At 37.2% G+C, this 25276-nt stretch overlaps 1 protein-coding gene across 7 annotated transcripts in view; it reads right to left on the bottom strand.

Annotated features, from left to right (window-relative positions):
• Nucleotides 1-1329: 1329 nt before the first annotated feature.
• septin9a (septin 9a) overlaps nt 1330-25276 on the bottom strand; it is a 101435-nt gene continuing 77488 nt past the window's right edge. For all 7 annotated transcript variants that reach the window (XM_084389840.1, XM_084389839.1, XM_084389842.1 and 4 more), the window contains 9 exons: nt 15953-16156; nt 10529-10657; nt 10290-10371; nt 9806-9943; nt 7275-7392; nt 5395-5490; nt 5209-5305; nt 3837-3888; nt 1330-2755 (listed from right to left, as the gene is read on the bottom strand). In XM_084389840.1, coding sequence (XP_084245966.1) covers nt 2623-2755; nt 3837-3888; nt 5209-5305; nt 5395-5490; nt 7275-7392; nt 9806-9943; nt 10290-10371; nt 10529-10657; nt 15953-16156 — 1049 coding nt within the window. In that variant the 3' untranslated portion in view covers nt 1330-2622. The remainder of the gene's footprint in view (nt 2756-3836; nt 3889-5208; nt 5306-5394; nt 5491-7274; nt 7393-9805; nt 9944-10289; nt 10372-10528; nt 10658-15952; nt 16157-25276) is intronic.

The following is a 25276-nucleotide window of genomic DNA, read 5'->3' as shown; positions in this document are numbered from 1 at the left end:
CCGCAAATACAAACACGTGCATCAAGCAGAGATCAGGAATTAAGTCTTCAGGGGCAAAATAAATGTGCCACCTTTAGAGTTTAGTGCCCTGTAACAGTGGGGGCTTTGCCCAGTAATAAGTGCACTCAAGGGGCTCTCTCATCTTCATGAAGATGGCGTCCACACACAAACTATGCTCATTCAAATGGCAAATTAATTTAATTACAGCAACATGCAAAAGCGCAAATAAAGGGAGGAGCAGGAGGGAGGGAGAGCAAACAGACCGTAGTGGGAACAGACGCCCCGCTGTCTCATTCCGTGAGATACGGGAAAGAAGGAATCTGGGAAACAGAGTTCTGTGAGCTGAGAGGCAGAGGTGTAGACATAAGGTGCAAGCAAAGCAGGGCACCATCTGTTTCTGTAAAGGTGAGAAAATGGGGTGCCATTTTAACAGCGATAAGAATGCATCTCCATTTTGAGATGGATGGGGAAGGACATAAATACAGATATGCAACACATCACAATGTTAAAGATGATGCAAAAGAGGACATTATTTTAAATGCATCTTTGGTATTTACAAGTGTATAAGATATTTGCTGGAAATGCCTGGGTGCTTGTTTAAGATCAACTCCAAGCACCTAAATGATCCTAAAAAAGGCCAAAACATAATAAATATTTCTATAATTACATTTCAAGGCAATAAAATAAAACTTCAAGAAGTGTGATACGGACAGGTGCTTCAGGTGTGATTGTGCTCTACTGTAAGATACCTCATTCAAGTAAGCTGTTGAGTCCAAGCATTGACCTAAAACACTGTACATGGCACCTGCTGAAAAAGATGAATTACTTGCATCTGGAGTATCAATTCTGTACATTTAAAGTTAAAAAAGCATCAGATTTTTAGTTAATCTCTATGCTAAAAAAGAAGAATGGATCCAGAAGAAATGAGAGCATGTTACACTAAATTAGAAATATAATTTAAAAAAAAACTGTTAAAACACCATATAATCAGTACTGATCCAGATAGAAATAAAATTGGCTAAAAGCCAAATAATGTCTCTGACATAATGAATATACAATAACCTTGTTAATAAAAGCAAGTAATAGAGAGAGGCATTCGAAATAAGCAATTGTCATATACTTGTTGAAGAGCAAATGTCAAATGAATGTCAAAATTATATGGCTTTAATAAAAGCAGGCAATTTAATCTGACGGACAACTTAATTTAGTAACTAGATGGAAAATAATATCATGGAGTGGAAAACAGAACTCATTATTAATCAACAAATCTGTCCCAGGACCACATCATTTGAGCAATTGCATTTATAAAAAGAGTCAAACTAATTATTTACCATTTAAATCTTTATTTCCTTAAAATAACAGGATATCAAAGTTATTTGTGTTACTCTGAATACCAATACAAAAATTTTATCACTATGAATATACAGCACAGTACAAAACAAAGATATTTTCCCAATGACGAGCATTAATAAAGGGGGTTTGCAGACAAGAACAAAGCCTGAAGAACTTTTAAAAGTGTTAAAAGTGGCTCCTCATCAGACGTGGCAGGCAGCTTTAAGGCACTTAAAGTTTCCTCTCCTGTAGGCCCTTTCCTCTAGGCTAAGACAAAAACAAGACACCTAAACTGACAAGATTTCCACATATTCAGCATGACTGGAAGAGAACGAGGCGTTCTGGAAGGTTTAAGATAAATGGCACTGAATATGGCCTGATAAAAACAGTGTACCAGGTGGACAGTTTACACACAATTAAACGATTCATTAAAATACATTGAACACACTGTTATTCTCTGTCCAGTTCAGGTCACATTCTGCAATAAATAAGATCGTCTGTATAAATTATGTGACGATCTCATTTAATCCACATAAATACTATTCAATTTAGTTAATCTTTCTAACACAACTCCCAAACCTCATCACTATGTTTTTATATGGTACTGGGGGTCCAATGAGCCAATATTCTTGTAATTATTTGCACAGATTTGATGAAAACATTAGCAGAAACAATGGCACACCAGGTTCTCCACAATGCTGTAGGCAACTAGTATTTGCTTTGTATGTATAGACATCAGATATCCTGTAGTTTTATAAAGTGGAATGGAAATGAGGTTCAAAAGATGACTTAGCCTTGTCTCTTATCTGTCTCGCTCAAAATTAAGCATAAATATTAAGAGAGCATTCGACGAATCACATAAAAGGAGTGTTCTGAGCATTTTCCTGTAAAATAATCATGGCGATATCGAAAAGGAAGAGTGATGCTGCACGTGAAGAGCTTTTTGCACAGCTTGACCAAGCAGAAACTGCCTCGTAATCAACTTCAGCACGCACAGACCTGAAGCATCAACAGAGTGAGTCAAACGCATGCAGTATATAGAGAAGCTCTTTAACGGCTGTATTTTTGACCTCTTCGCCCCTCCAGTGCCCGTGCAGATGGCTTGAGGGTTTAAGAGCACTGTGCTGGAGTTGCTTGGAGGTAAAGTCATTATGTGCTTCTCTTGATGGACCTCTTCACCTCAGGTCCATGGCTGATTGAAGGGGGCGGAAAGGAGTGTAAGGTGAATGGAGGGTTGGGGATTGGAGAGGAGTGAGGAACAGGAGAGTAGGGGTTGTTTATTTCGGGGCGCTAGATTTCGTGGGAGGCCGGATGGTGGTCGCCGAGGCCGTTTGCCTGAGTGTTATTCTCGTTGAGCCGACGGACGCGGTACATCTCGTAGTGGATGCTGCTGGTGATGTCTTTAATGTTCTGCATGTGGGTTCTGCAGAACATGAGCCAATCACAGAGTTATGATGATGAAAACAAGCCCAGCACGTCACTAACACATTCACAATTAAAGCCCTAAAAAAGGTCCAAACCCATATGGCCAACTTTCATTTGTGGGACACAAAACAAGATATTCTGAAAAATGTCTCAGTATTTTTTTTTTTTTGGACCATCCAACGGAAGTCAAAGGGTGCAAAACAACATTTGGACTTTCATTGTATGGATATGGATATTTTGTTTTCCACAGAAGAAAGTCATACAGGTTTGGAACGAGATTAGAGAGTAAATAATTTTTGGATAAACAATCGCAGCTGTACAATTGTGAAAAAGCAGTACACTTAAGCATACTTTTAAAAAGAGTACTTATTAGAGAAATAATCTGCTTTAAAATAATACATTTTAGAACAAACTATATGTATTGTTTGTGGACACTTAATTGCATGTTAATTGCAATTGAATGAAAATGTATTATGGTTTAAATTTATATTAAATGCAATTAGCTGAACTTTAGAGTGCCTTTTTTGCAATACTTAGGTTCATCTTTATATGTAATTTCATAATTACATCTATTGTCTTTGAAATATGTTTTAAAGAGCACTGCTGAATGTCCTGATAAGGATTGTATGATAAACTAAAACATACTTAAATGTCATTTTTATTGCAACTTGTATTTCAATACATGTGTAATGATCAAGTAACAATTTATTACATTTAAAGTTTAAATTAGGTAACACACTACAGTTAAAATTATAATCAAGTAATATGTGCTATAGTAAGTTAGTCAACAGCTTCTTTGAAGTATGACAAAATATTAAAACATGATTTAAAATGTACTTTTAAAAAGTAATTTGACATTACAAGGTGCACTTTTTTTAGTGTACTTAAGTATGTTAAGAAAAAGTCATGACCGTGTACTTTTATTTAATTCATATTTTATTATCTGGAAGTAGTTTAAAAAAAACTTTTAAGATTTGAAGTGCACTACTAGGGCACATTTAACACAATTAATCACAGTTCTACAAGGGTATACTGTAATACTATTTGTTAAAAAACAGGCATAGACTTAATCCACTGACCTTATAAGGAGGTCCCGCAGGTAGGCAAACTCACAGTGGGCAATATTCTCAACTATAGACAACAAAACGCAACAGATATAGAGTTAAAAATAGAAAGTAAAGAACACTTATTAGATTTATTAGAAAGTTCTTCCTCTCTAGCCAACTGGAGCAATATAAAAAGCAAAGACCACTTGTTCACTAGGTAAAGCGGTGGACAGAGATAAGACAACCCCCCCAGTCTATAGTAATTCCATTTAAACCGAAGTCTTCCTGAAAGATTACCATGAGAGCTTGACAAATGCATGGATGTGAATTTTTTTTTTATGAATTATAGATTATGTCAAACTCACATATCAATGAGACAGAGGAAGCCACCATGGAGCAGACATCCAGTACAGGAAATGAAAGGTTTTCAAAGAGACTTTAATAAGAGGAGTCAAGCTCTTCAAAAAGATTACAGGATAATTACAGAGTCATTTGACTCTCAAAACAGCTCACCAAAAATTTAAGAGTTTTACTTTGTGAGCAGCTAAGCACATCAACAATAGACCCTTTTCACATTTTTCAGAAGTGGAAGTCATCAAACTTCTATAGCGATGAATGGGAGACGATCATTTTTATATTTGTATTTGCTCTAAAAGCAAAAGAGAAAAACTGTGATAGCGTTTCCACAAGTTTCCAAAAGAGGGATTGATTACAGCAGTTAGAAGAAAGCAAGATGTCAAATTTGCCATCAGTCCCTCAGCCACTGTATTAGGAAAACTCTCGCAGCAGCATTCATTTTATTATTATTATTTTTTATAATTTACTGCCAAGATAATACAACAAAGCATAGCGTTATAAATGTGTATAATAATATAAATATATTTTCTTTGTTGATAGATTTGCAATGTTGATAACTGTAAATGCTTCATCACAGTCCGTGAAAAAGACAATAATATAATATAATATAATATAACATAACATAATATAATATAATATAATATAATATAATATAATATAATATAATATAATATAATATAATATAATATATGACATTTACAATGATGCAAAAGATTTATATTCTACATAAATGCTATTCTTCTGATCTTTCTATTTATCAAAGAATATAGAAGTAATAACGAATGATTATAAGCTGCAGGAACTCGTGATGAAGACATTTTAACAGTCCAGCAGCTTGCTGACTCACAGTCAAAATGACGCACTCATAATGGTCTTCTGAGTGGGTCTTCATTAGATAAGGCTTTCTGATGTTTGATTCATAGCTGTGTGTCTGTGGTTAATGAGCTCCCTTGATGTGATTTTGGAACGTTGCTGTCTGCATAGTCTGCTAATCACTTTCTCTCTCTCTCTTCTCTAAAGAGGTTTAGAGACCAAAGAGTCACACTACCTTCAATAGTTCCCCATTTTGTTTTCCTTCCTAAGAGTCTTCTCCCATTGACCTGGTATTCCTGGTCACTTCCTACTACTGCAAAAGGAATCATCTCCTAAGGGAAAAAGGAAGGATACAGATAATATTGCAATGTTTTTAATGAATTACGGTATGGATGCTTTTCTAAGTGTAGTGCAAACTCACTCTTATTTTCTCATTGATTGTTCTGTCCTCCGCATCCTCATCGAACTCTTTCTGTGGATAGACGTCAATCCCATTGGCTCGAAGCTCTTCCCTGATCTACACAAAATGAAAACAGTTAAGTGCTTCAGGAGAAAATTATAAACAAAATGGATAAAGAAAATCCATGTAGTCTTTAGAAACACTGCTAATATCGAAAAATCTTTAATACGTCAATATTGTGACATTCTAATTTTTTCCATGAAAGTTGAACTGAGAGACGTTTTTGGAATCTTTCAGGAGATTTCTCCAAAACAGAGAAAGATCCATGTCTGTGTTCCAAACAGCATGTGTTCTTCCTGTAAGAGGCACGCCAGCAAAAGCACAAGGAGCCGTTGAGGTTGGCGAGCGCTTTCTTACTGCTATGTGAAACGCCACTAACAACCCCAGAACAGATGTTTCTTACCTACACTTCATCATACCATGTGTCATTTCAGCTTCAATCCACTGCTCTAAAACTGCATAAACAAGTCCACTGTGGCTTTGTTTCAGAATAATCAAAAAGTTTAGGACTTCCAAGACAGTCCGTGTTTTTTTTTTTTTTGCCATGCATATTAAGTAATCCACCATCCCGTCATAAATAAAACTGCATTAGTGATTTCACAGGGAAGCAGTGTTTCTGTAGAAGCTTTAGAGACGCCAACTGCAATTTGGGAAATCTCCTAGGGAAGAAAAAGACTCAGTTTGCCAACTACAGCTAGAGTAACAACATGACAGCCTTTACCAGTTCTTTCACACATCAATGCATCGACTTGTGGCATTCATATTATCCTACCGGGGCTCACTGCACAAAGATGCACATTGTATTTTGTCTGTTATTGTCCCTTCATAACCATGAGCTCTACTCAGATGTAAATATTAAGGATGGCATCAATTTCAAACCAATTCAAGCCAGATTCAGACTTAAGAATGTTAACAATCAAGAGGACTGTGCAGAACGGATTTCATTCACAGACTTTGCAGGCACAGATTTCACAGGACGTTTCAGTGTGGTATGTTTTTTTTATTTTATTTTTTTTAATTAGGACTGCATTGTACTCTCTTTAGTTCTAGAAGATGCTCTCCGTAAAATGTGCAGCTCACAGATAAACGTTGGGGTTATAATGTTCAGGAACAATGTTTAAAATACATTTTAACCACTCTTAAGTTCGTCAGCCTTAGGAAGGTCAAACAAATGAGTTTAGGAAACGGTGGACAAAACAGCATCTCATTGACATCGCGACAACACTGTCTTCTATAATGCAGCTCAGCCAGGCCTCGTCCCCCTTTTTTGCGTATTCCGTGGGCGGGGGTTATTTAAATGAGGAACAGTTTGACTTCATAAGATCCGGAAAAAACGCGTTGTAGTCCAAACGAGCCTTTTGTTGTAGTTTTTGGAAAGTGAGTTCTGTTAAATAAAATATCTCCATTTGGAGTGGACTTGAGCTTTGTAACCTTGCAGATCTTTTTAATGCTCAAACAGCAACATTACAGAATAACTAAAGTTGAAAAAGTATTATAGGACCACTTTAAGGTTTTCTTTTCAAGAATTTCATTTGTTTTCTTTATAATGATATTAGGACAGGGCCATCCTGACATTTTAATTCTAAAAAGACTTAGCAAACACTGGTTTGCCACTTTATGTATAAATGGAATTTTTGAATAAATGAATAAATCTGGACAAAAAGTCATGTCGTTTTAACAATGACCAGCAGTACAACATGGCAGTCAGTCAAAATAACGGCTTGTTCTACAGTAAATAGTTTGTCACAATAGAAAAATAAGTATAGTGGCACAATTTTTCACTTCATAAACAAGAGAGCAACAACATTAAGCATTCATCTGTCTGTCAAATTTGAGCTCACCTTCTTTTTGAAGAAATCCCTCTCCTCCAGAGTCAGGGTGTCAGCCTTAGCAATGACAGGAACGATATTCACCACCTTGCTGAGACGTCTCATAAACTCCACATCCAAAGGCCTAAGACTGAGGAAATGACAGGAAAAATAGATGTACAGCGATACCTACATTACTGTTAACAAGACCGTAACTTAACCACCAGAGGGCGAAAAACACCCAAAATGCACATGCTCTAAGATATGACATGCTCTAAAGATGCTTGTGGATGGAAAGATTATTAACAGAAGGTGAACGGAGACCTTTGAATGTGAAATGAAAAAAGTGGAAAAAAGAAATGTGCACACAGATCTCCTGCCAGAGTGACTGTTCGACTCTAATTAGCCAAGTTGTTCAAAGCCAGAATGCAGCTTCTGGGAGGTGACATCTGCAGTGTTTGACGGACATGAAACAGTCAGACATTCACAGAGGGCCACAGAAAGGCCTGCAGCACACACTGTGGGGGCATCAGGACACAACAAATCCATGAGTGTGTGGTTGGCATGTGCGTTCAGAGTCCTTAGATCTTTTTCAAAATAAGTTGAATGGATGAATGAATACACGGTCTTATGTCTCAGAGGTTTTGGTGACATGGACTCTTAAGAGGAACTCAAACAGCTTTGTTCATGTGCATAAATAATGTGCCAAGAAAATGCATGGAATATATATACATATACACAATACCGTTCAAAAGCTTTGGGTCACTGAGATTTTTGTTTAAAAGAAATTAATTATTTTATTCAGCAAGGATGCATTAAATTGATCAAAAGTGACAGTAATGACATTTATAATGTTACAAAAGATTTATATCTCAAATAAATGATGTTGAACTTCCTATTCATCAAATAATTCTGAAAGATGTATCAAGCTTAAATACTAAGCAAAACTGTTTTCAACATTGAAAACAGCATATTCAGCTGATTTCTGAAGGATCATGTGACAGTGAAGACTGGAGTAATGATGCTGAAAACTCAGCTTTGCCATCACAGGAATAAGTAACATTTTAAAATATATTCAAATAGATATTTTTAATTTTTTATAATTGTAATAATATTTCACAATATCACTCTTTTACTGTATTTTAATCAAAGAAATGCAGCCTTGAGCATAAAGTGACTGCTTTTAAAAAGTGTGTATATATTTACTATATTTTATTTGATAAATTTCGAGGGAATTTCAGAAATGGTTGGGAACATTATTATTATTTATTTCCAGAGCAGATCAATATTTTGGTCTAAACTCTATTTAGGTGGTCTGATTCATACTTGTTAGTCCAGAGGCTCTTAATATTTATTCTGCACTATCAGATGTTGGTCAGACAGAAAGCATCCCAGCATCTCTCAGGATAACTGTGCAGACTGTATACACATTTAACACATACATTCAATATAGGCTACACATTTTATTTTGAAGGTCGCTATAAATTCTCCTGTAGTGAATGAGAAATATTTCAAAATGTCTGGAGAGACTCATGCTGTCCAACAACAGCTATAAAAACACAAGCATACACAATGATTCTCCATCAGAGACAAACAGAACAGACCACCCACTTAATTTGGCACAACAATGTTATTAGATGTGAAAAGGAAATCTGCAAATGGTAAATAGTGACTACAAATCCCTGATGTAAACAGTAGCTGCTCAGGAGGGCAAACAGTATTTCATTCTATAAAATGTTTAATATCCCAAAGAACCAAGTACTGAAATTAAGTTTAAAAATGCTGTTTGGATTGCTAAATGTTTCTGTAAGAGTCACATTGTTTAAAACCTGCCCTTCCAGCCAGAGGTCAGGCAGTAATGTGTTATACAAGGTCTTGTAAAAATAAGAAGTGTGGTGACTCTACTCAACATCAATTTTACAAGCATAACTTGATGATACTTTAACGTTTTGTTCTACAATGTAACTGCACACTCATAGCGAAAACGTGAATTTGAAGCTGTTATTTATTATTTTTGAAAACGTATGTTTACTAGCTAAGACAGTATTGGTGTGAGTGTGTGCAGTTTAAGTTGTAGAACAAAATGTCAAAGTATCGACAAGATGTGTACCACAGGCTTTATTTTACTCAAAAATTTAAAAACCCCACTATAAAAACGGGTTCTGACGTCATACTTGCACCACTCCATATGCTGATTTGGTGCTCAAGAAACATCTACTATTAATATCAATGTTGAAAACAATTGTAACTATTGAACATCACTTGGAACAGTACTGCCCTCTGGAGGCCCTGACTTTCTTAACCATCCTTTTCCACCAGTTTTCCCCTTACTGAACATAACCTCATTAGGCAGGCAACATTTGAATAAATGCACACATGTACAAAACTTATTCATGCTAACAACTGATATTAGTTACTAGACATGCGGTATAGGCAGCACAAGGCATTCAGGGTGATCCTTACACACGGTTTGAGTATTCAAACACACATCCAGTGTTTAGGTAAATCTGTTTCAAGTTCATAATGCCACTTCTAAAAAGTACATAAGATGTATGTTTACTAACCAGTGTCCTGTGGGTGGTATGAAGTATATGCAGCAGTGCACTCGTGAGTCTGGGATCCTCTTCTTCCTGTCAATATTGATCTCTTCCTGCAAGTACTGCTCATACTGGTCATTGATAAATTTCATTATGGGCTGCCAACTGTTGAAAAGAGAGAGAGAGAGAGTAATGTAATGACACTTTTCCCCTAAAGTGTCTCTAAGGGCATTTTCACACCTGGCTTGTTTGGAGCATTTGTTTCAGAACCTGGTGGTTGGGTCACCATCACTTTGATGGTTAGAGGTGTTTTATTTTTGGGAGTTTGAATGCTGTTCTGCATCCAAGCATGGCTTCATAAATGGAGCGTGCCCAGAACAAAACTATACCGCCAACACTAACAGAACTGCTTTAGACTGTCATTTATATTTCACAGAAGATATGCTGACTAAACTGAGTGAATTTTACAGCATATTAAAACTAAGGTCACAAACAAACAAACGGTCTTTACCAATTCTCATTATTGATCTGGTCGCCAAACCCTGGTGTGTCTATGACTGTCAGCTTCATTCGAACTCCTTTCTCCTCGACATCTGAAATGAAATTAATATACTTTATTGCATTCCAGTGGCAGATTACATGCTTTGAACTCAAGATCAAAATGGCTGAATGGCCATACATAAATGTACGTATGAATGACACGCTAATAGACAATCATAGAAAATAGAAAATCCAGCTGTGCAGCCTTACCATGACTGATGGACTTGATCTCGATGGTTTTAGGGATCTTCTCCTCAGCCGTGCCCAGGAAAGACTTACGGCTCACCTTTGACTTGAAGAGCGTGTTCATCAGTGTGGACTTCCCTAAACCACTCTGACCTGTACACATGCAGAACAATACACATTACCAACCCATTAACTAAAGGCTGCAATACACTACACTCATTTTGCTCAGAGTTTTGCCCTCAGTTGAAGTCTGGATGAGTTAGCGCTGGCTGCTGAAAGTCAGAGCCATTTTGCTGATTTTGGCCAGTCAGAGTTGACAGATTTTACCCATAGCGTGATTCCATCCAGTCTGAGGGGTTTGATATAATGAGCCAATTTAATAACACACTGTTTTCATTTGTCATGCATCTCATTGCAATGAGGCACATGTTTCTTCATGAGTTTGTTGTGTTAAGAATGACTTGAAAGTCTTTTAGTGTGTGATTCTCAGTCATTTAGTGTGTGATGGCCAGGTTTTTTTTTTTTTAAGTATCTGTAAGTTTCAAAGTTCACAAGTGTATAATGCCTAGTATTTTAAAATCAAAAATTTAAATTTCAAAAGCTGTCTACGCAGGATTGCAAGAGAGCACAGACTACAAGAAACAGAGATACAAGAATATACACTTCAGTGATTTCAAAACGGCACTAAACACTTGACTAATTACTTCTCTTTAATGTAAAAATGTAAATAGATCTATACAAACTATCTCAAATAAAACAAACTTCTATATAGAAATAGAAATATCACGGCACAACTGTAAATCTTTCTAGAGTATGAGAGTATGAGTCAATGAGACTTGAGAATTCAGCTTCAGTGACTGAAAAAGCTTCACAGTTTGATGGGAGGGTGGTGAAGAGAAAGCCACTGTTCAAAAATGTCACATGGCATCTCGTCTGCATTGTGCCATACGGCATGTGGGAGACTCTGCATCCAGCTGGAAGAAGCTTCAATGGTTTCATGAGACCAAAATTGAGCCATTTTTTGGCCGTCAGACCAAACCACATTTAGAGCAAGCCAAACGCTGCCTATCATCACAAACACACCGTCCCAACTGTAAAGTGTGGTGGTGGCAGTATCATCCTGTGGGGATGAAATAAGTTGCTTGCACATCAACACAAAGCTACATAACAATGGCTTAAAGCCATACGAGTCAATAAGTTTTAATTATAATCTATATTAGTACACAAGCTAGAGAAAAGGTGAAATGCAGAAAGAGGAAATTATTTTATTTTATTTTAAAGACCCCCTGTGGTGAAAATCAAGTAGCCTATTTAATGTTGTTTATATGTCTATGTGGTGTTTTTTAATATGCTTCAAGACAAACCATGTGCAAATTCATAAGTCAACAATATTGCTGAGTATTTTCTCCCTAAAACTGCAGTGAACCAAAGACCGTCTCAAAAAACACGGTTTGAAATCGCTAGTGTTTCTGACGTCACAAACTACCTTGTAACCAATCAGTGTTTCCCATACATTTATTTGTTTGTGGTGGCCCGCCACAAAATCAACATTGACCACCACAAATAGATTTCAGTGCTTCCCATTCATTAATTAGACTGTGGCGGCACCAAAATATATTTCAACTCCTCATAACAACATAAAAGGTCTTTAATGTCGTGTTTTACGCCATTGCTGTCAAACAAACTAAAATCGAAAGAGCGATAAGGCTGTTTGTGCTGTGCAAAGAGAAGTGCACACTTCGCCCACGTGATCAGCACTTGATCAGCTCCACAGGTTCGATTCTCAATACTGATTCACAGTGAATGAATGCAGTGAACTCCATCTGTGCATGTGCTGAGTTTAGTGTGCATTTGGAAACGCAGTTACGCGTTATTTTCACATTTGCATGGTTGACGATTACAGTGTTTCACAACATTTGTAATGATATGCGTTTGTAAACTAGTTTTTTTCAGCAAAATAAAAGCTTGATTGCAGTTTCCGTCAAAATAAAAGCTCACGTTTAACTCTTGCATGTATAGAAATTAGGACAAAACTAATTATAAAAGTTTAATTTATTTTTCAGTGCATTTGTTTTACAATATACTGTATATGTCCATTACTATCATAGTAATAAAATTATAACAATATTATCGCTATTATTGCCACCCACCACAGTCTCACAAAATCCCGTGGGAAAACACTGAACAACTTGTGGGCAGGCTTTAGCATTTGGAGAAAAATGATTTTTTTTTTTATGTCATCTTGGTGATCAAAGATTATAGCCTGGGTGCCAGCCCAAACCCCGCCCACAAAATTTTGTGGTCAGGAAGTTCGGTCTGGACTCGATCCGTTGAGGAGTAATTATGCTCGGCTCCCAGAAGGCAATCAAATTGCCAGGGTGGGCTTTAATCGATGATGGACAGATGATCTGCGGTTACGTAATCACCCACGTCATCAAAGAGCGCTTGGGTTGAATTGGTTTTCAACAAAGATGACTGCAGCTGGAGAATTGAGATGTTTAGATTCGGCTATCGCGTCTGTTATAAAAAAAATCGACAGTGCATTCATTTTAAAAGACGAACAGAGAACCGCAATCAAGGCATTTGTCGATTGGAAAGATGTGTTTGCCGTCCTTCCTACGGGATTCGGCAAAAGTTTAATTTATCAGCTGGCTCCGATGGTCGCTAAGAAGATGGGACGCAATGAAAACCCTGCGGTCATTGTGGTTTCTCCTTTGGTCGCACTCATGGAGGACCAAGTAAAAGAATTATGCATTATTCTTTTGATAATTGTCACTGTCAAGTAAAAGAATTATAAATAAATTCAACGTAAAACATTAAACCCCGAAAACTTCCAAGGAAGTTGAATATTGTTTATATACCCGGTAGGTCTCATTCATTCACAGATCACAAGTGATGCTTCCACTCAGGCTGTCCTGTGGTTTGAATGAAACTATCATTCCTTTGGCTTTTGCTAACAGGAGCTTGTGTTTAGCTGTGGTTTTCTTTACCCCTCCGCTAGCCCACATCCGTCAGCCTTGGGTTCATCACACTAGTAATGAGGGCCTTTTCCTTTCTGTACGGGGCAGGGCTGCACATTTTCTCTCTCTAAACACCCTGTCATCCAATCCCATCGCTAGGGGTGGGCAATATGGCCCAAAAAATTATCACTATACATTTTTTTGCTGACATTGGATCAGATGTGCTTTCCTACCCCCGTATACTGCCTACAAAGGTAGCACTTTTCAGGTTTCAGACACCTTCTTCAGGAACATGTGATGGAATGAGAGACAGGAGTCAGAATAAATGGGCTGCAGCTGGGAACGGCAATGCTGATCCCGAGGGTTGGCTCTCTCCGCTCTGACTGGGTTAAGTCAACAGCAGGTTTGGCCACATTGACCCAAAGAGCCACATGTGAGAACCCAGCTGCAGCCTTGTAGATACAGGTTCATTTTGCTATCTTAGACAGAGCTTGTAATCATTTCCTCTTGTAAACTCCATATAAATCATCAGAAGTTTAATAGAGGAATGGAGTCTTCTGGGACACTAATGCTGAAACAGAAAAATACCACCAGGTGATGCCCTTAACACATTACTCAAAACACGTCTTTCCCTAATTTACATTCTTATTTTCTCATTTCAGACTTCACCGGTCTCAAGTTATTAACCCATTAACCCATTTTCATAAGCAAACTGTAAGACTTCAGCAACTTCATGTTTGCTCTGTGATCAAAAGCAAAACAACAGTATAGTTTTGACTCTAAAATCTCATTGGATGAGCCACATCCATAATGCATGATTGTGCATGCATGATTGCACGTCACTGACGTCAGTTGTATATTATTAATATTATTGCACCAAGTTGCTATGTTGCTTGGCCATAAGCAATATACAGTTAGGTTAAAGAACTGCAATACCCAACACAATAATTGTTTATTGTGAACTTTAATAAATGTAATCTTAATTGAACATTGGTTGGTTCTCATATTGCTGCAGAATTACTGCAAAAATTGTGTGGCCTCTTGTGGCTTATTGCTAATTAGTTATGTTTGTAATGTAAACATCACTATGAGCTCATACTTAAATAGCTCAATTGCTTCATGTTGAACTTGATTTGACTGATTTGATGAACAATAAATAAGGGTGAAAATAATCACACAGACTAATCTAGGGACTAGACTAGAGTATCAATGTTGGGCTGTTCTTACTTGGCTCAAATAGAAACACTATAGCAATCACCCAGAACAACTGAGCTATGTTGTAGCAATGTGCTAAAAACCCTAAGACCACCCAAGAAACAGCATAGCAACACCCTGAAGACCACCTCAGAAACAGCATAGCAACACCCTGAAGACCACCTCAGAAACAGCATAGCAACACCTTGGCAACTATTACAGTTGCGGCAACTTCTGCACAGGTAAGCATTTCTCAGTTTATTGTGGAAATGTGAAGATTGAATCATAAGCAGAAGAAAGAAATTAATACAGGTTTGGAACAACTTGGGGGTGAGTAAATAATGACAGAATCTTAATTTTTGGGTGAATTATCCCTTTCAGCGCAAACTTGCCAACACAACACTGAAACAAATACTAACCCCTAACCTAAAGTCTACAATTAACCTAGTATTTCACTGCTAACACATCCTGATGAACAGCATTACCGTTTGTCACTATCAGATCCATCTGTGTTTTAACTGAACTCTGAGCGGAACATTTCTTGACAGGTGACTTGCGCTTAACTGGTTCGGGGTATTTCAGTCTCCTAAAATATATGGCCTGTCAAGTATTGTTAACCATTACCTTTTCTCTTAACGTAAGCTAACAACAAATAACACATTAAGAGCACTAGAAGAACAATCAGTGAATCAGTTCATGAGTATCAGTTTAATTTCAGTAGATGTTATTCTTTCACTTTTGTACATGTGAATCTAATAAATCTCATTATCATTAACACTGCATCTAATGGACTAAAATACAAACATTGATACGCTGCAATGAGCCATAAGAAAAAACATGAACAAATGCATACAGGCAAAAAATAAACTAACATGTAAGAACGAACATAAAAATGCACGTGGAATAACACAGTCTGACTTGTGGCATTTAATGTGGCCATTTGTTGGAAGTGTTAATCGAAAATGTAAGCTTTGATTACCAAAAGCTTGTTTTATTAAAGGTTGAAGTAATTAAATGCATCTCTACAATTAGAATTTATGGCACTTCCACTTTATTATTTTTAAAAACAGTCTCACCAAATGCCTAAATTACAGATCTCTTTTAATAGCAAAGCTATTATTAAAATGACCAATGTTGGGGGATTAAAATAACATTTTAGACTTTAAAATGTCTAAAATAAAGCTATCGAGGAAAATGAACTGCCTAGAGTCCAGCATCACATTACAGTCCAACTATTTAATTTAAATATAGCTGACTTGTATGTTCTAGATCAACGCTGGAAATGTTGACTCACCCACTACCATGATGTTGAGCTCAAAGCCCTGTTTCATGGCCTTCCTCCTCATCTGCTCCAGGATGGCATCGATGCCCACGTAGCTAAAGTCCACGCTGGGTTTCTCCAGGCACATGGCCGGGGGCATCTCTTGTATAACAGACTCTGCCATGATGCTACTGCTGCTGCTACTGCTGCTGCTGTAGCTGGAAATGACCTCTGACCCTGAAGACATGAAAAGAAGATACAATGAGGAGCTGTATAGCATGGGGTATTTTGATTTAAGGCTCATATGCACTCCACAGCAATCAACAGCATTCACCCTACAAGGTATTTTATAAGCTGAGTCTGACACAGACACTCTTGGAGAGAATGTTCTTCTACACAGCCGGACTTAGACATAATAAACAGGGAACTCATCTACGGCCTGCAGCCAGCTAGCACATTTTTTACTTCTCGATTTATACAAATATCCATTTATCTGAGGCTTATTATTGGGCCAAAAATGTTCTCATCTCTCTCAAATGCATCCATCATGTGAAAGAGCCCCTTTCTCCACATTATCTACTGACATTATTTAGAGTACAACAATCGTATGACCCCTCAGTGATCGGATCAGGTTACTGTTAGACTTAGACTACAACAGAAGCCAAGGCACATTGTTTATGGATTATGATCAGATCGCTGAAACCATATTTGATCTGGGACATATTTTGACCACATTTTATGAAGAGAAATCAGCTATGCAAGTCATATGTAATACGGTTGCGCTGATAAATCACACGTCACCTTGATGGACTAAGAAATGTGAATGCCTGAGGAGTTGTATTGACAAGAAATGGCAGAAAGAATTTTGAATGCATTCTTTCAATGTTTTTAAGTTCAGTAAATTACAGACATTGTTCGATTAACACAACCAGCATAAGTATAGCCAGTATGATCGGATCTCCATCCAATCATGCTGCAGACACATTGGAAAGAAGCTGTAAAAAAAAAGAAAAAAAAAAGATCTGGACAGGAAACGCATGCCAAATCAAGGTGAAAGGGAAAATTGTGTAACATAGGACATTCACAAGAGACTTCACAAGAATTAGATAAGAAATACCTGATGTCTAAAACAAACCCCCCACCAGACTCCTTCATGGTAAAAATACATGAACTACTTCCTTTGTGTGAGAAATACCCATATTCAGTGATAAGATAATCATGTGGTGATCAAAACATCATGCTAGCAGTGAAAGACAACAACACATGATGTTTGTAAGACTTTTCTTTTATATGGAAGGTGCAACAACACTTCAACAGAAGTCAATGGAGCCCCAGAGTGTACCTCTTCAGCGGGCCCCATAGCGAGCCCCATGGATCAGCGAGTCCTTCCAGCAGACAAAGCAGTTACAATTTCTTCCAGTCAGTAACTTGATCCACTGGCAGCTTCTCAGGGTTCGGTACAGTTATTCAGAAAGCCTGTCGGCTCCTCTCCACCCTGTCAGGGCGTCAAGCCAACAGACCCACAGCCACTGGATTCCTTCGCTTCACAAAAGACCCGCTCTTCCCCAGAGACTCTCCAATGTTACAATACATTACAGGTATGCTAGGGCAAACAGCAGCACAGAAACTTGTTTTGAAAAGTAACTGAAACATTTAGAAGGTGTTCACACACAGGATATCAAACATCTCTTTCTACTCACCGGTTCAGTCTAATGTCTCACCTTGACTGTGATGAGGTGATGAAAGAGATGAGAATCCATCTCTTTCAACACAGAGAATAGACAACCAAGTTGTCAAGTTATTCAAGTTATTTACATAAAGTACGTGCATTAAAACCATCATTGATTCAATGATATTGATGGACAGATTTTAAAATTATATACTGTTTTGTCTAAATAAATAAACAATTAAAATAAATTATTATGAAATAAATCACTAAAAACTAAAATTTAGATGCACAAATACAGTTACACAAGATTACAATTCTTTCAAATAACCAATACATTGTCAGATTTAAAAATTCTAGGCATTTCAGTAAAAAAAAAAAAAAAAAGCCTAAATAAAAGCTACATAAATTGTAGATATGTAAATAAATAGTTATAAAGAAATTAATTTTGAGATTTGCCAAATATCATATTTAACAGTGTTAGATTAGTGTTAAATTTAAATTTCAGTGTGTGTTACATGATCGCAAAGGTAATATCTATACAAGTACAAATAAATATCCAATATGGCATTGATAAATAAAAATCTCTAACACGAGGCAATAAATAATGGTACTGAAAAATCGTTTCATCTCGTGTGTTCAGTCAAATATCTCAATGTACAAATATGCTGACTGGATTGCACTCTTGAGCTTCCTTTTGACAGAATAGACTGGAAAAACAAACCGAACAACTAAAACACTCTTTCAGCATGGAAAGAGGCTAAATGGAGCTCCATGCACCTCTTAACAACACTCTCACCTGAATGAGGAGTGTGTTCAAGCAGCTGAATTAGCTCTCTCTGCTCTGATTAAGCATTCTGAGAACAGATGGCAGGCATGTGGCAACAACACTTTTCCAATGAAGAAGGCTGTCTGAATAGAGTCATATTTCCCTGTTCATACTGCCGTTACACTGCACCCGGTGAGGACACACACAAAGCCTCCACCTCTAATGGCACACAGACTACATCCTCGGTTCATTTAAAACTGTTTGCGTCCCCTCCTTCTTTCCATTTAGCCAGGTCAAGGCAAGAATCACCTTCTTCACATTCCACTGCTTGGTATCCGCCCCAACATCCTCCTCATGGTTAAATACACATAGATGAATGCAGAGAGGGAAAGAGTCATATCAAGCTCCTATTTTGCCATAATGTCAACAGAGGTTAAAGTGATACAAAGGAGCATCAAAATGGCCCATGCTGACTTAAGACAAGGCCACTGTATTTAAAAACTTACTCAAAGGGAACAGAAGACAAACAGTAAGCAGAACAGTATTTCTATTAGGCCTACTCCTGATTCAAAGGAAATTATAATATACATTACAACAGGCCTTAAAAAAAAAAAAGCAACCATTATGGCAGATGCCTCTCTAAAGTTGTCCATGTGTAGTGATTGTTGACTGAACGTCTGATACATAAAGGCACACAAAATGGGAAACACTTCAGGTAGGGTAAAACAAGTCCCAGGCAAAAATCCAAGGAGGAGAAGGAAAAAAGTTAAAAAGCCTTTATTAATAGTGGCTTAAACCATTAAAAAATGCCAACATGTTTCGACCAACATGGTCTTCTTCAGGGCAAATTCATACAGAGAATGACAATGACAACAATTTATAAGCAAGTAAAGACCCACCCCTAAACCAAGATAATTGAATTAACCTAATGAGACCCAATGTAATCAATTATCCCAATGAGACAATCTACAGGGTGATGGAAGTAACACAGTAGGTGAACCAAACAAAGAAACATGCTATATATCTCAAAAAAGTTCACTCAGCGAAAACCAAAAAACACAATATGGATCATAAAAAAAATAATAAAAAAAAATAAAAAAAAACCATGTTGGTCGAAACATGTTGGCATTTTTTAATGGTTTAAGCCACTATTAATAAAGGCTTTTTAACTTTTTTCCTTCTCCTCCTTGGATTTTTTTGAGTGCCTGGGACTTGTTTTACTTTGGATTTGTTCCCCTACCCCAAGAGCACCTATCACAGACTCTTACTCTACCTGAGCGCCTGGTTGAACTTTTTACAATTACACTTCAGGTAGGGCTGGGCAAAAAAATTCTTTTTCAATTAAAATGTTGTCGATTCAATATAAATTCTCGGATTGACGGATTGACGTTAATCTTATTACTAGACCTCTCCACTAGATGTCATCCTCTTATTTACCTTGTACGATGTTACAGCGGGGACCCTGGCTGTGTCCAAAATCATACCCTAAACCCTTAAATACAGCACTATTTGATGGGACAGCCATTTGTAGTGGTGTCTGAAACCACAGTGGACATTGTCGAGTGCGTTCATTCAATCCCATAATGCACCGCAAAAACGACTAGAGAATACCCATAATGTACTGTAAGGGTCGTGCCAAATGAACTCTTGCGTCTGACCAGAATATGGTGCCCGCAGAGGAATCATCTATCCATCCATTTTCCAAACCGCTGGTCCAATGTGGCTACAGCGTAATATCATACAGGTATAAATTCATTTTTAACTGATTTTTATAAATTGGTTTATACATGCTTGTTTCCATGACAGAGATCAAGATAAATATTTTCATCTTACTATTGGAGCTGAAAGTTTGCTAAGCTTAAAATAATTATTAAAACAGCAAGCACAAATTACGCAAAAGCCCTTCCGGCGCACTCAGTGTCCGAATTCGCTCACTCGTTTTCATTCACTCCTTCAAGAGGACTATATTAGTGGACTAATGTAGGGAATACTGAATAAGGGTATAGGAGGCGATTCTGAACACAGCCTCTGTCATTAATTACATGCTTAACATGGCAGATGCAGCGTGAAAGACTTTCCAGACAGTTAAAGGAACTGTAACTGTCCCAATCAGGCCAGTGCTGCATAGTCTCGAAAGTTTATCATTTGCACATGTTTTTAAGCCTTGCCAATTTAAACATTCACATGATGTGTGAGAAGTTTTGTGAGTGCACACTTCCGAGGCGCACACACAGAAAGTTGTGCATCTCAGACAGCGTACAAACAATAAAATGACTTCTCTTTCACGTCTTCTAGCGCTTAAACGCACAAGTTCACACAAAATTATCTCAAAATGCCTGTCTTTTACAGTCGGTTACAGCTTAAGTGAACGTAAACAGTAGAGAAAGACAATGCATGTGTATCAGTATATTTGATCTGTGCATTCTGTCTTAGACAGCAGAAGGTTTATTAGGCTGCTGTCACTTTGTGTTTTAATGTTAATCAAACATCAAAAGAAAGAAAGATTTTCTCTGTGGTGTTGAAAATGGAATGGAGAATTGTGAAATTTCACTAGTATCTACAATTTTGGTGTCATAACCTTATTTATTACAATACAAGGAACAAAAACAATAACTTATTTTTTTGAGTGGTAAGACCAGTGAAACTTATTAATTGAATCAATCGAAAATCGGGAATCGAATTGAATTGATATCTTGTAAATCGGATTCTCATCGGGACATCTGATTTGATACCAAGCCCTAAATTTGGGAGTTTCGAAGTCGTCATCTGATGGATTCCTACAGGATTCAGGATTCCTGGAAGACATGCTTTAACAGTCCACCTGAAAATGAAATGCTGGATTTTCAAAAGTATGTGCAGTTCAGTTCACCATTGTTGCAATAAACTTGGCCAATAAAAGCTGCGATGGAGACCGGACCTTCTGCCGTTAGACTAGTCCATGTAAAATTTCTTTTTTCAATCAGTTTTGAAAGTAATTTTCATCAGTTCTGTGGCAGAGAAATTTGCTCCACATCGGCTCCTAAAACCTCAAACCAAGAAGCATGAACATTCAATGTCATGTCCTTACATGTCATATTGCTTATATGGCATTTAAAATGATTGCTTTTACAAATATCAAATGCGAGTAGTACTGACTGCTAAGAATTTTATTTGTTTCACACTACCGTTCAAAAGTTTGGGGTCAGTAGATAGGAAGTCCCCCTATATATGCGGTTCTAGAAAAGAACATTCACTTGCTGCCTTTAGGGGAATATGGAGGAGATCCTCTTTGGCTCACAGTAATGTCCGGCATCTTAATACCCTCAATCAAGGAGAGCACTTTACAATAGCTGGAGGTTGCTAAAAAGCCCACCTGTATTGACGAAGGAATCTACAAACTGCACAAAGACTGATCAAACACAAACACTGGGTTTTACTTCACTAAATACACATAAGAAATTTTTTTTTTTTTTTTTTTATCTTTTCCCCCTACTTTAAAGGAATTGTGTTTCAGAGAACTCGTCATGCCAGTTTGTTGAGTTTATCAAGAGCGGATTTCTTGGCAATACACTATACATACAACTTCTTATGAACTGTTTTGTAGAAATGTTTGCCTATGACACATTTTTGTACCATCGGTTCTTGGTTCAGCTTCAGCCTCTAATGGAACATAAACCCATTAGCCGTCACTGCGAAACATATTTAAAGCGTCTAAACTCCCTGACAACAGGCAGAGTCACAACAGAAGAAACAAGCTGACCTACGAATCTATGATTTCCCTTCATACAGGACCACGTGTGACGTCTTTCCTGAGTGATATTGTGCAGCTCAGAAAAGTAAACTGACCCCATGGCCTGTCATAGAGAATGGAAATATATGCCAGTAAAAGGAGCTGTGAACACAGGTGCCTGCGCACAATCAGAGTGACCCCATAAATCTCCAGTACCATTAGCCCGGCCGTTACAACCTTGCCAAATAAGCAAAACAGCTGGAGGACATTAAAATCACATTATAAGAGCAGAAAAAAACCTAAATAAAGGCTAATGTGTAATATTACAGCTTGCTTGTGTAGATTATGTCCAGACAGAAATTTATTAGTCAAATTGACCTTCAGTGCCTGGTTGCTACAAACTATTTCTTTTGTGTTTTACAGTAGAAAAAAAAGTAATGGATTAGGAACAACATGACAGCAATGGGGTCTTTCTTCATTTCCGGATGAAGACATTAAAAAAGGCACCTTAAAGTGAGATCAAAGGCCGTAGTGAAAATGCATGCAATTCTCTCTCATTCCTGTGAGTCATCACTCAGTGAACTGCTGTGATAGACAGAGTGTCGACTGACAGGTTTGGGGAGCCTCCGCCGCTAACAGACTCCATGCCTGAGGAGATAACAGTTAGACGGGCCAAGTGAACACTGAAACACCCGCAGAGAAAAACAACATAAGGGTGAGAGGAGAGGTGAACACACAGTCCTGCGGCTGATGATTAGCTGTTTCCTGAATCGGGGGAATGTTGGAACCCCGAGACTTGTTTTTAACCAACATGGGATCTATACAAATAGCGAATCTGTTTCCAAGCCATCATTAGAAAAACATTTTTGACGTAATGAGAACCAAATCACAGTTTCTGCCATTATAAACAACACAAGCAGCTATTACCATCATCAGTGAGAATTCAACTACATTGTACCTGATATTTTTTAAATTAGCTTTTTGCATATCACAGTGGTTAGTTAAAAACCATCCAACAAGACCCGAAGATATTACACAGTCTCAGTGGACAAAAACAAAACTTTCCATCTGAAACTGAAGAGTTGGACGGTATTAGTTCACTCTCTGTTTTCAATTACAGGCAAAAAACATCTTCCATCTATTGCTGTCTCCAAGTCTCCAAGCATTCAATAACTTTGTAAATAAATGCCAGCGACTCTGCAGTAAAAAGAGTAAGAAGAGAGGAAGTCACGCTGAACGACTGATTTATTCCTCTCAGCCTGAGGTAAAGGTTGCAAATCACAGAATGTGTCCGAGGTGTGACACTTGTAAAGTGGACCCAGAGGTTTTGCAAGAGTGTAAGGAGGAAGAAACGGTCTCATCCCAATCTAAGTGGAGTCCATAGGGCTCAGGTCAGACCACATTGAAAAATTTAGCAACTTCCTGTTTGTGCCATTGCAAAAATGCCATCTTGAGCGGCCCTCTGACTATCGAGACAAACAGATTATATTTAGTCAAAATAGCTGTATGGAGAAGATTAATACTGTTTAGTAGGGGTGCATCGATATTAAAATTCTGATGAGCTGATAATTATTTTCATGTTATGTCCAGAAACATAAATAGCTGATAATTTATTTTACACTATTTATACTACTTGTCAAAATAAATTAAAAATTAAATAAAAAATTTCAAATGTCATAAGTGAATGTAGACATTACATTATAAATTTAATATATTTATGTTTTTACAAATATAAAAATTCAAAAGATTTTAATTATTATTGTTGATTTTAAATAATAAAAAGACAAAAGTATGGGTATACATGGAAAGTATAAACTTTTTAAATTAAAATAAAATTAATACTTTAAAAGGACACAATAAATTAATCAAAAGTGACAGTAAAATACATTACAAAATTATTTTATTTCAATTAAATATATCGTTTTTTCTATTAATCAAATAGTCCTGAAAAACAATATCAAAATTTCCACAAAAACAGCACAACTGTCTTCAACATTGATAAAAAAAAGAAATGCTTATTGAGCAGCAAATCAGCATAATGATTTCTGAAGGATCATGTGACACTGAAGACTGGAGTAATGATGCTGAAAACTTAGCTTTGATCACAGGAATAAATTGCATTTTAAAATATATTAAAATAGAAAAGAGTTATAATTTGTCATATTTAGCAATATTACTGTTGTTTCTATATTTTTGAGCAAATGTAACCTTGGTGAGCACAACAGACTTCTTTCAAAAACATTTAAAAAAAATCTACCTGACGCCAAATTATTAAGCGGTAGTGTACATCCGATATTGGCCCATACAGATCAAAATCTAATATACTGTAAGTTGATAATCATTATGGTACAAATATATGGTGCATCTCTAGCCATTATATTCTCAACTGTACCTGATACAATCAAATAGCCACTTGAACATTATCATTCCATTCCTGGAGAGGAACCCCAGATGACCAGACATATAACAAACACATACATTTAAAATATATCTTTTTAACATCACCTGATATGACATTTCCTGTGAGCTCTGGAAAAATGGTTACAAACTCTTTCAATATGTCTGCTCTTCTCTACATATTCCCCAACATATGATTCCAAGAAAAAATGGGAATGTGATTAATTTACCATGTCTTCTAGACAAGATAAATCCAGTCAAAAGGTACCATTAACATTTCAAAGATTGAGAAAATATAGGCAGTACTCAGGGAAGCCATCACTTTGCTACAACCTTTCTTTCTCAGAAATGACTCCAGAAAAAAAGAAAAAGAAAGTTCTAAGCATAGAATAAGCCTGAGGACATGCATTATGCGAGAACATGCATACAATTATATAAGATTACGATTAAGCTCCGGCAAACTACAAAAGACACCCAGAGGCAAGACCCAGCCATGTAGAAAGTTAGGGAACGACTCTAGCAAGGTCAGACCAGGAAGATCAACAACTCGACGCACAAGAGAGAGGGAGAAAGACAAAAGGAGAGAGGGAATAAGCAAACTTCTGGCCTCCTGCAGAGAGTGGATCAATGCAGAAGGGAAACTGATGTTAACTCTACACAAACACAGAGTGTTAGACTCATAGTATTTGTGTGGGTGTGATGACCGCTCGTTCAGTGCTTCGCTGGGCCGGAGAGGTTGACCTCCGAAGCTTGGGGTTGTAAAAGCAGATGGTGTCATGCACACAATGGAAAAACGTCTGGAAGTGAGGGATATCG

Source organism: Rutilus rutilus, assembly GCF_951802725.1.
Source record: "Rutilus rutilus genome assembly, chromosome: 1".
NCBI classification, from domain to species: domain Eukaryota; kingdom Metazoa; phylum Chordata; class Actinopteri; order Cypriniformes; family Leuciscidae; genus Rutilus; species Rutilus rutilus.
The sequence above is the reverse complement of the archived record's forward strand: the minus strand, read 5'-3'. Positions and strand labels throughout refer to the sequence as shown.